At 43.9% G+C, this 12,223-nt stretch overlaps 2 protein-coding genes across 3 annotated transcripts in view; one reads left to right on the forward strand and one right to left on the reverse strand.

The window, feature by feature from the left end:
- LOC123770579 (uncharacterized) overlaps window positions 1–2,104 on the forward strand; it is a 31,054-nt gene extending 28,950 nt beyond the window's left edge. Inside the window, exon 7 of one of the 2 annotated variants that reach the window (XM_069301833.1) lies at window positions 1,320–2,104. In XM_069301833.1, the coding sequence (XP_069157934.1) occupies window positions 1,320–1,748 (429 nt within the window). In that variant the 3' untranslated portion in view covers window positions 1,749–2,104. The remainder of the gene's footprint in view (window positions 1–1,319) is intronic. The other variant, XM_069301835.1, reaches the window with a different exon arrangement.
- Window positions 2,105–4,219: 2,115 nt separating this feature from the next.
- On the reverse strand, window positions 4,220–7,774 carry LOC138350566 (uncharacterized transmembrane protein DDB_G0289901-like). Its single transcript, XM_069301579.1, has 3 exons — window positions 7,592–7,774; window positions 6,978–7,132; window positions 4,220–5,681 (listed from the first exon to the last, which is right to left on the reverse strand). The coding sequence occupies exons 1-3, from the start codon at window positions 7,772–7,774 to the stop codon at window positions 4,220–4,222; spliced, it is 1,800 nt and encodes a 599-aa protein (XP_069157680.1).
- Between the last annotated feature and the right edge of the window lie 4,449 nt (window positions 7,775–12,223).

Consider the following 12,223-nt stretch of genomic DNA (forward strand, 5'->3'; position numbering starts at 1 on the left):
GTGTAGCTTGGCTCCTGGATTCTTGGGGTTTGATTCTCTGCACAGCTTGTGTGTGTGTGTGTGTGTTTGTCTGCCATTCTTGCAGATGGTTTATCTTGGTTCCATCCCATTTCCACAAAGTAGACCATCAATGACTAGTCCTTCTGCTGGCTTTGAGAGATGTTTGGTTTCCCCTAAGGTGGATCTTTCGGCATCAGTTTGAAACTATCAGCTTCCCTCTTACGTGGCTCCATTCCCAGATCATAAGGCTCGGATAATAGATGCCTTTCTACTGGCCTGATTGAGGTGGAGGTTCCTCTATCTCTTCACCCGATTTAGTTGTTACTCTGGACGTTGCCTCGTGTGTGTCTGCAACCTGGAGAAGGTATTCTTCTGGCTCCTTGGTGGCCGGCTCAGCCATGGTTTTCAGCTCTTCGGGCATGGTGTGTGAACCTGGGCATTTATACATGGGTCTGCCTCTTTCAGCGGATCAGCCTGACAAAATACATTGCTGGTTTGACTTCTCCACCGACCTACACATCTGGATATTTCATTTTTTTTTAACTGGTGTTTACCACTATTTATGGTGCATGGGTGACTGAATTGTAGGTGGTGTCCCGCCTACAAGTATCTTTCATCATGGCAAGAGTATGAAGTTTCCTGGTGCTCCTTTTGCCACATTGTGTGTTTGCATCATTTTTCATTGGCATTTCTTCCAGTAGTTCTGTCCCTTTTTTGTCCCGGTTATTTTTTGATCGGCATCTCATGCCCAATACTGCCACCGCCACGTCTTATCACTCGGCTTTGGTGGAGCTGCTCTTACTAGTGTTTGGCATCGATATTTCCTTGGCACTGTTTCACAAGTTGTCTTAAGCTTTCTTTCACCTTTGGCTTTTGCTTTCCTCATCTCAGTGAGATAGTTTTAGGGAACCACTGAGGCTGTACCAGAAAGAAACATTCATTACATTCATTGCTGTTTTTTTCTATGCAGGTGCATACAAGAACAGCCAACTTCTGATTCCTGTTAACAGGCCGAGCTTTCCCTTCTTATCGCTCAATGTAAGCCTTACCCTACTGGTTTTCTCTGAAACACGACCTGTGAATTGGTTAACAACTAGGTAAACAATTGGTGTTGGGCAAACAGGGGTGAACAGGAAGGCTATGCTCCCAGTCGGTCATCCCTGGCAAGGACTTGAACACAGACCAAATCACTCTCAAGGCAAAGGCTGAGTGTGTTGCCACTGCTGTGTAAATGTACAAATACTTGTTAAAATATAGTAAGCATAAAAATTGTTATCGTTTTGTGTTATGTTCTTAAGTGCTCAATGTTTATTTTCTAGGATGGTGCTCTGGTTCCTGAACCTGACCGACGAGGGAAGCACCTAAGACCAATCAAGTCTCCCAACCAAATGAGCCCTACCCATAATATTGAAACGTACAATACTCATAAAATTAAGAAGCCTCGCTCTACAAAGAAGAAACAAAACAACAAATTGGAAAACAAACCCATGTACACCCCACCACCTCCTCCAATGGGTCATATTCACCCTCACTGTACCCCCCCGCCCCCACCTGCCCACGCCACCACCATGCAGGAGCCCCCCCACGCGTACATCCCCAACGGAGACATATACTTTCCCGGCCATTACCTCGAACCTCATCAATCCATGGCACCGCCCCATGTGAACCAGATCCCATCGTGCCAGAAGATGTTGGAGGCTCCCGCGTACTTCATGGCCGGCATGAAGGAGAACACTTTCCACCAGTAGAGTTCGTATTCACTCTTATCGTTGGTTAAGTTGCTGATCTACCTTTTCTTACTCTTACTTGCCAGTGTTTGGAGGGAGTCATGGTAATGACAGGAATATTTATTAAAAAGGAAATTCATATGGACTTTTTGAGAAAATGTTTTAGGGGACAACCCATTTAGAGGTTTTCTGTGATAAAAAAAAGGCTTTGCTATTGCAGTAATTTAAAGAGCTTCCATTGGTGTATGAAAAAAAAGAACTTGTATCAGTAAACTGATAGTTAGAAGAGGAGTGACTGCTGCATTATCAGAGGCTTCAGATAAATATTTATATTTGCAATTAATTTTTTCCCAAAGCCTCTGCAAAAAAAAAAAAAAGCCTTACCTTTGGCAGCTATAACTTTTTTTTTTTTCATAATTTTTAATACATTTCACTTGAAATATATCAGGGCATTGATTCATCATAAGATACTTCAGTACTGTATTTATAGAGGGTTACTTTAAGGACTAAAATTAGGTATAACTGAGAATGGTTGCCATGTATTTACAACTTTAAGGCTTGTATAACTACCCTTCCTATTGACGACAAGCTTTAGGTGCTGCCTCTCGTCCTCGTCTCAGGCACGTCATGTGGACATTTGGTTTGACCTTAGAAGAAGTAGTGTTGTGTTTCCACTTAACATTCCATAGGCTTAAGTATATTTTTAAATGAAAAGGAGAGCAGATAAATGTTTTAATTGGCTACAGTTTTAGATTATAAAACAATGAAAAATGAATTTATACAGTACTACTATTAATTATTTATTTCATGATTTTCTGAATTATAAATCAAATTTATTTATTTTCTTAGTTTAGAGGCTAGGGGTAGCTTTAACCACAAGTCCAGCACAAGAATTACCTCCCCAAGTTTATGCTTTACGTTTTAATTAGTTCACGACTTGAGATCATTGCAAGAGGTCCTATGCAGGATGCGGCCAAAAGTGTGTCATACACTGCGGACTATGAGTCACAATAACGGAGCTGAAGATATGATAACCAAACTGCACGTGAGAAGAGGAAGAAACGATGACGTTTCGGTCCGTCCTGGACCATTATCAATTCAACATATGACTTGATAATGGTCTTGGATGGACCGGAACGTCGTCATTTCTTCTGCTTCTGATGTGTGGTTTGGTCATCATTGTCATACACTAGTGGGACAAATATTTGGGTTTTCTTAAATATGGTCTTTTCCAGAAAATTTAGTTTATGGTATTTTGCTTAGATGTGCGTCATTACGATGATAGTTAAGCACTGGAGGGGACCTGTCACGATAAATTATTTTTGTGCACGAAAATATAATTTATAATTGTACTGTGATTTGTCTACTCAAGTACTTTTAATTATAATAAATTTCAGGCAGTAAGTTGCTGTCTTATGGGAAGTCATGTTGCTGAGGACGGGAGAAGGGAAAATGTTTGGTCTAGGTTGTGGGGTAAGCATCCCATAGGCAACTGAATTACTGTATTGTTTAGCTTGTGCCGTGTATCCTACTTATCCCTCGTGTGGGCATCCCTTGTGTGGGCATCCCTTGTGTGGGCATCCCTTGTGTGGGCATCCCTCGTGTGTGCATCCCTCGTGTGGGCATCCCTCGTGTGGGCATCCCTTGTGTGGGCATCCCTCTTGTGGGCATCCCTCATGTGGGCATCCCTTGTGTGGGCATCCCTCTTGTGGGCATCCCTCATGTGGGCATCCCTCGTGTGGGCATCCCTTGTGGGCATCCCTCGTGTGGGCATCCCTCGTGTGGGCATCCCTTGTGTGGGCATCCCTCATGTGGGCATCCCTCGTGTGGGCATCCCTCTTGTGGGCATCCCTCTTGTGGGCATCCCTCATGTGGGCATCTCTCGTGTGGGCATCCCTTGTGGGCATCCCTCATGTGGGCATCCTGAGTGATCTCTAGGAAATTGTGAATTATCTGAGACTTGCATAGCATCATGTCGCAATAATTGCTTAGCACTTTCTTGTGATCACTAGACACCATTATAGAAAATATGGTTCGTGATGAAATTATTTTTTATCATATTCAGCAGGCTGCATGTAAACAAATCAACTGGACGTATCTTGTAGGATGTGATGAATGTTTTATTTTAATATTTTTATTTATTTAAATTATAGTCTTCATTATGTGATTTTATTATTATGTCCATTTGGGAGATTTAATGTAAATTCATTTTTATATTGTGTGTGTGTATGTGTTTGTGGCTTTGGCCAAGATGTCCAGGTTAATTGTAGCTTAAATATTTTTGTCAAAGTAGAGTTGATGCATTTGTTGCAGCCGGTTCTTATTTTTTGTATTTGGTTCTCATTACCATTGGCATTGAAACAGCGTACTCAGTTAAAGGTCTTCTCCCCAGTTGAAAATGAATATACAGGTATGTGGAATATCTGCTATTGTAAGGTTTATGATTTTTTATGCCATGGTAATAAATGATGTTATTAGAAATGCAGATTGCATTATAATTGTGATGGAACAGTTTGACAACGGGTTGAAGAGTGCGGAAACTTTAGTGCTGTGATAGTAACACGACCACACTCGCAGGTGGTGTTCCCAGTGCTAACACGACCACACGCGCAGGTGGTGTTCCCAGTGCTAGCACGACCACACGCGCAGGTGGTGTTCCCAGTGCTAACACCACCACACTCGCAGGTGGTGTTCCCAGTGCTAACACGACCACACTCGCAGGTGGTGTTCCCAGTGCTAACACCACCACACTCGCAGGTGGTGTTCCCAGTGCTAACACCACCACACGCGCAGGTGGTGTTCCCAGTGCTAACACGACCACACTCGCAGGTGGTGTTCCCAGTGCTAACACGACCACACTCGCAGGTGGTGTTCCCAGTGCTAACACGACCACACTCGGTGGTGGTGTTCCCAGTGCTAACACCACCACACTCGCAGGTGGTGTTCCCAGTGCTGACACGACCACACTCGCAGGTGGTGTTCCCAGTGCTAACACGACCACACTCGAAGGTGGTGTTCCCAGTGCTAACACGACCACACTCGAAGGTGGTGTTCCCAGTGCTAACACGACCACACTCGAAGGTGGTGTTCCCAGTGCTAACACGACCACACTCGCAGGTGGTGTTCCCAGTGCTAACACGACCACACTCGCAGGTGGTGTTCCCAGTGCTAACACGACCACACTCGAAGGTTGTGTTCCCAGTGCTAACACGACCACACTCGAAGGTGGTGTTCCCAGTGCTAACACGACCACACTCGAAGGTGGTGTTCACAGTGCTAACACGACCACACTCGCAGGTGGTGTTCCCAGTGCTAACACGACCACACTCGCAGGTGGTGTTCCCAGTGCTAACACGACCACACTCGCAGGTGGTGTTCCCAGTGCTAACACGACCACACTCGCAGGTGGTGTTCCCAGTGCTAACACGACCACACTCGCAGGTGGTGTTCCCAGTGCTAACACGACCACACTCGCAGGTGGTGTTCCCAGTGCTAACACCACCACACTCGCAGGTGGTGTTCCCAGTGCTAACACGACCACACTCGCAGGTGGTGTTCCCAGTGCTAACACAACCACACTCGCAGGTGGTGTTCCCAGTGCTAACACGACCACACTCGCAGGTGGTGTTCCCAGTGCTAACACGACCACACTCGCAGGTGGTGTTCCCAGTGCTAACAATACCACACTCGCAGGTGGTGTTCCCAGTGCTAACACGACCACACTCGCAGGTGGTGTTCCCAGTGCTAACAATACCACACTCGCAGGTGGTGTTCCCAGTGCTAACACGACCACACTCGCAGGTGGTGTTCCCAGTGCTAACACGACCACACTCGGTGGTGGTGTTCCCAGTGCTAACAATACCACACTCGCAGGTGGTGTTCCCAGTGGTAACAATACCACACTCGGTGGTGGTGTTCCCAGTGCTAACACCACCACACTCGAAGGTGGTGTTTCTCGTGTTTCAAGAATCTCGAACCTCTTGAAAAGTTTCATGATGGCAGGACATTTCCAGCGACCATCACAGTCAGTTTGATCTTTGTGCCACATTAGATTAAGATTAGACCATGTAAGATGAAAGCCACCCATGATCTTTTTTAGTACAAATTTATTCAGCTTAGGTGTTGCTTGTTCATCTTTACTTGGCGATGGTAAATGTTAAGTCCTCCTGGCTACACAATTTATCTTAACAAATTGTGGGGATAAATAATGATTACTGTTTGACTCGGAACTAAAGTGTATTTAATGTGTAAGGAAGCAGGTAGGTTCATGGGATATATTACATACTTGTGTACCCATCTTATTGTGTAACGGGGATGTCTAAATGTATCTTTTAAGAAACTTCATCGTTTGTGGAATAGGGTTGTGAAAAGGCTTTATTTTTAGCAGTAATTTACTATTGTCTTACAAGAGGTGTTCTATATTTATTTGTGTGTTTTATGATTCCCGATGAGAAGTAATATGGACAATGTCATCAAACTACAATATATGGAGAAAGAGTGAAATATGCAATAAATTTAATTAGACTGATAGGTTACTCAATTTGAGTATGGTATATATAATAAATTATTCCAAATTATATTATATTAAATATATACATAAACAAATCATTAAATACAAAACAATTTTTTTTAATTTGTGTTTTTTGTGTGAGGGAGGAAGCGAGAAGGGACACCAGGGCTGTGAGACACATCCAGCAGCCACTTGGAGCCAGGCTCAGAGTTGCCTCATGTGTTAAGACTTAGGTTACAGTATCTTACATGCCAGCAGAGCTACCTGTTGTGAGGGAAGGTGGGCTCCCTCCCTTACCAGCACACTCCTCGCCAGTCACCCAGGCTTCTCAACACTGCATGAGACTTCGTTTTCCCTGTAGGAGCTGTTTATGTGGAGACACAAACTTCTTAACTTAATAAAATAAAAATAAAATATTAATGTTGGAGAGATTGTGACTACTTGTCCACGTTAAAGCTCTGCTTATCATGCTGGCCTTGCTCCTCTTGAATATTGAGCCTTGCACCTTAGCCAATTGCACGCTTGATGAGCGCACGTGACCTTGGTGATCAAGGGTTGCTCCTTTCCTCACCGAGTGTTCAAGGTCAGGGTTCGGTGTTTGCGTTGATGACACTTTTCTTGTGTTCTGCTCTCCTGTCTGTGTGACGTTTTGGTTTGCTGTCGTCCTTTGTTCCTATGGGGTTATTGCTTGGTATGTGTATTCAGCCAAGTTTTTGTGGCTTCCCCATCTGACACTATACCTGGTTCTGCTATTTGCAGCTTTTATTATGTCTCTAAATGTTTTAAGATGTATATGACCTTTCCTGTTACCTCCATAACGTGGCATGCTTGGTCCTGGGATTTTCTGGAGGTTGGAATAGTGGTTTGTTGCTAGCCGCACTGAAATAGCTCCACACTGTTACAAATCAACACTTTGAGTAACTAAAAGCCTACTGGGGACCAGAGGCCAAAACTCAGGCCCCAGGCTCAGAGAGCAGGGTACGCATGATCATCCTCATCAAGAAATCAACCCCCAGAAATGAGAAAATAAAGATAGACAGCAGCAAGGTAAAAAAAACAGTAAACATTCTGTCCTGTAATTAGGTCACACCCCCCTTTAGTTACCACTGCCCACCACCAGGTTGCAGCACCACTGCAGTTTCTGGCTCCCATGTCAACAAGCCTTCAGCCATTCACCTAATGTCAACTACTGTCAACAGCTACAATGAGTTGCCAGGTCTTTGAGTCCTAGACTTTCCCTAGATAAGTGTTGGCTATTCTTTGCACACTATTGGGCCTATTTTGCTTTGTACTGTTCCAATCTTTAATATTTGCATCCCTGGAGTGTTTGGGTGTTTGTCCCTTAGAGGCCAACCTCTTGTGCAGGGTGACTTGCAGGAGTCTTTGACTCCTCCATGAGGATCTGAGGATGGGGGATGTTCTGGGTGAGGGGTTTGCCAAAAGCCAAACACAACCATGGGTGGGGTGTTCTGGTTCCTCTGGTACCATCCTTTTTACCACAGCTGGGATCATCTGGGCATGAGCTCTGTCGAGGCATCATCGAGGCATGGGCTTCGACTAGCTTTTAGTGTGCCGGCTTTTCCTCTATTATTAATGGTTTGGTTCTGTGGTGCCTTCCTCCTCCATCTCTTGATGTGCATCCAGATACCTCAACCATGATTTTGGGCTTTGTAGTCAGCATTCCCCAAACTTCTCAGGGTTATTGGGCATGTCCCCTCCTTTGGATGTGAATTGCAGTTCATGATTTTGTGGCAGGTGCCAGGCTCTGTGGCAGTTTTGTTTCTCACTGGGCTCTGTTTTCCAATTCTCTTTTTTTTTTTTTTTTTTTTTTTTTTTTTTATCCACCTGTTCCTTGTTGGTTCATTGTCTGAACCGTGGAGGGTCACATTGGTCCTTACCTGTTTAGAGCTGATCTCTGCATGTAACTTGTCTCATGGATTTTGGGGGTTTTATTCTGCTTGGCTCATGTGCAGTGTATATCCTATGCTTTTGCAAATGGTTTCTTTTCTTTCCACCCTATTTACCAAGAGTGGACTGTTGTCGACATGTCCCTCCAGTGGGTCTTGTAAGATGGTCGGGCATCCTGAGATGGCCCCTCTTTGTGTCAGCTTGGGACAAATGGTTTCCATCCTACGTGGCTCCATTCCCAGTTCACATGGCTCATGCAGTTTTAGCCTTTTGACTGGACTAATCAAGGCAGGGTTTTCTTTATTTTTCCCTCCAGTTCAACTGTTTCTCCTGATGCTACCCGGGTTGGAAACTTAAACTGACGGTGATCCTGTCAGTGTGTCCAAACCCGAGTGTCTCCTGAGCTCAGTTTCTTTCACTGGGTCGGTCAGGAGACCTTCCTTGATGGTTTCAGCCTTCCTCCACTCATAGCACGTAGAGCTTCTGATAAAGGTCTGTCATCACCTGGTGATGTAGCTATTATTATCCCACCTGCATCTTTTGTTACAGTGGCAGTATGAGGTTGTTGGTGCTCTTTTCGTCTTTTCATCTCTCTCTCTCAATCATTTTTCCTCAGTTTCGGTTTCAATGTTTCTGTCCCTGTTTTGGCTATTTTTGGAGTGACATTTTATGATGAATACTGTCACCTTTACATGTTTGGCTCTGGTGAAGTTGTTTTTGTTGGCATTTGGCATCGATGCTGGCCCAGTGCCAATTTGCAAGCTTTTTTCGCCTCCTCGATTCTCGGTTGTCCCTTTGGTCCATGAATTTTTTCAAAGGGATTTGTTGTTTTGTGGCCCTTGCTTCTGGTTGTTGGGTTGGGGAGTTTCAAAATCTCCTCAGGAATTGTGGGGTCTTTAGCCCTGGAAGGCTAAAAGACCCATCAGGGCTAAAGGGTCTTTAGCCCTGATGGGCTAAAAGAACACAAAACTGGTTTCTTTGTTTGCAGCCTCCTCATTCTGGCTAAAAATGAGATGGGTAGTTTCCGAAAGAGTCCTTTGATTATTGATTTGCAGTTCATTTGGCTGTGGTGCATCATTTGTTGTGTTTGGTTGCAGTTGTCCATCAATACCTGCATGCTCCGCAGGCTTTTTCTGGTATTGCATTATCTGTTGATCCAGGCCTCTTTCCTTCAGGGGTTTGGTATTTTGTTCTCGCCAAACAGGATGAGAACAACAGGGTGTTGCAACAGAAAGCTACAATTTTTGTCGTCCAGAAAAAGAGTGTTGAATGTAATGGAACACCTCTTTTTTTTTTTTCATGGGTTGAGGGGAGGGGACTTGTGGTTCCCTGGGCCTTGTGGTTCCCTGGGCCTTGTGGTTCCCTGGGCCTTGTGGTTCCCTGGGCCTTGTGGTTCCCTGGGCCTTCCCTTTCTTCCCGATGCATTGGTGGCCTTTTGTTTGGCTTATGACTAAAGATTTGTTGACACAGGAGCCAGCAGCTCCATTGGTATTGCCACCTGGTGGTGGGTAGTGGTACCTGTAGTGGTGTGACCGAACTAGTGGGTGGATTGCTTGCAGTGTTTTGTTTCCTTAACTTTAATATTTTTACCTTGTTGTTATTTTCTGTTTTGCTTCACTTCTTTCTGTGGACATGATTTCTTGGTGATGGTGAGCTGCCCACTATGCCTCTTTTAAAGGGGTGCCAAGTTCTGGTCCCCATTAGGCTTTTAATGAGTCTGGTGTGGCACTACTGGTGTGGCAACCCTTCCTCGACTCAAGTCCATTATATCCAGCGATCAACCCCACAGACGCATTCATAAATTTGTACATGCTGTTCATTCAAAATGGGAATTTTCTCAAATATAAATTAATATTATAATAGCATATTGTGCTTATATAGGCATATGCTATTGTGCATATATAGGCATAGGTTCTGTTGGCGATTATTTGTATTTGTAGTATGTTGGTAAAGCATTTACAGCATTGTGGTTCGAACAAAATTCGTCAGTGAAGCACTTGTTCTGGAAGTGTTCGAACGTCATCAGTTGTGAGTCGTGTGTAAACCGTTTTTCATTCCTAAACAGCTGGGGGTTTGGCGGGTGCATGGAATCACTTTTAGGTCTTTGCCTGGAGGACAGGCTGAGTGTAGAGCTATCTCAGTGGAACTAGCAACACAGAGCCACCAAGGCCCCTCAGAAAGAGACTTTATATTACATTCATTGCTATTTTTCTTACATGCGGGTGTGTGCCGTTGATTAGGACTAGACTTTGCTTTTTGCAAAGCCATCTTCTTGGGCTGCCGCCTGATTGCACAATGTTGGTAACAAGAAGTCAGAGGCCGATTCCTCCATTTCTGAGGAGAGCCCCTTGTGGCTCCCTGAAGGAACATCCCAGTTTGGTTCCTCCAGGTCTGACTGGTACTCTGCTCTTCTTCAACAAATCGGTCCAGTTCCCCTTTTCTTTTCTTTTTCTTTTTCAGAAAAAGAGGTTTGCATTATTGAGGCATCATGAGTAAGGTCGAGGAACTAACTACTGAGGGGGTCCCTCAAAAAATCAAGTGTTGAATGTTATGAAGTGCCCGTTTCTGGTGGAGCCCGTTAGTTCCCCATCTCCTCCTCCCCGTAGAGTTTTGCACAAGCAGGTGAGAGGACAGGCTGGCTGAGATCTCAGTTGTCCTGGGCTGCTGTCTTTTTAGTGATCAGGTATTTTTACATCTTGGCAAAGATCATTTGATTTGTTTACCTAGGCATGTCTACTTTCCTTCATGCTTGTTTTACTTTGTTGCACATATGTTTTCTAATGAGTTTTCCTGTTTATCTCTGACTTATTCCCCCTCACCTCATAGAGTGAGCCAGGTTATGGTCCTGGCTCCCTGCAGGTGACGGATGGGTCTTGGAGACCTGGTGTGTTTGGCTAAGGTGTGACCTGGTGTGTGGTACTAGAGCTAATCTCGGGGAGCTGCCGGGGCACACCAGAAAAGTGCGCTGGATTACATTCAACACTTGATTTTTCAAGTTACCTTACAAGAACCGCAATTCAATTTCTTCTTGAAGATTTTTTTATTTGCTGCGATTTATAAGGGTCAGAAAACTGTTTAGCCTCTGATATTTGGCCTGCAGGCCAAGAGCAGTCTCCAGAATATATAAAAGGATATTAAATGTAGCTAAGCAGGAAGTGAATTCTGTAAATACCTGTTATTTTTATCAATAGAAAAGTAAGTGAACTATGTTCATATAAAGACTAGCATGTAGGGTCATATTTCTTTTAATGTGTGTTATTGATATCTTCAAAAACAGCCATGGCATATTCAAATTTGAGACAGGTGAGCCAACATTGTGTGAGTATTATACCTGTATTCCCAGCTTTGTGGCAGATGGTTGACAGTCTGGGGTGCAGGACACAACCAAACATTAGCCAAGCACACGACTATATACATTGGACCCTTGGTTTACGAATTTAATTAGTTTCAAGAGACGGTTTGTACACCAAAAATTTGTAAACCGAACTGAATCTTCCCATAAGAAATAATGTAAATTGAATTGATCCGTTCCACACGCCCAAAAAATATTAATTTAAAATACATTTTATACAATACTACTGATTTTTTACTATACCTTACCTTTATTGGGGAGTCTTTGTTGGAGTATGATAGATAGTGAGGAGGAGGAGAGGTGTCAGTGTTTGGAAGGGGAGTTATAACATCAGGCAGTGATGACATTTCTGGGGTTACTCTCCCTCCTACATTTTGCAGGCATACCACGAGGACGTGGTTGTGGCTCACTGCTTGCTTGTCTTACTAAGAATCTGTCTAAAGACTTGTTTTTCCCTACAATTTAACACTTGTCTGTAGTGAGACATTACATTTTCATTAAAAAGATTAATGCAACGGCCTGCTACAGCTTTATCTGCTTGTCGTTTATCCAAATTAATAATAGCTTTTCAACATCCTCAAGTATTTGTGTTCTTTGTTTCGTGATTATTGTTACGCCTTTTGCCACTTTAGTACTCATAATGTCCTTTTTCTTAGCAATTACTGTGCATATCGTTGACATAGATTTGTTGTACTGCCTAGTTAGATCAACAATCATACATAGCAT

Source organism: Procambarus clarkii, chromosome 46 (genome assembly GCF_040958095.1).
Source record: "Procambarus clarkii isolate CNS0578487 chromosome 46, FALCON_Pclarkii_2.0, whole genome shotgun sequence".
In the NCBI taxonomy this organism is placed as follows: Eukaryota; Metazoa; Arthropoda; class Malacostraca; order Decapoda; family Cambaridae; genus Procambarus; species Procambarus clarkii.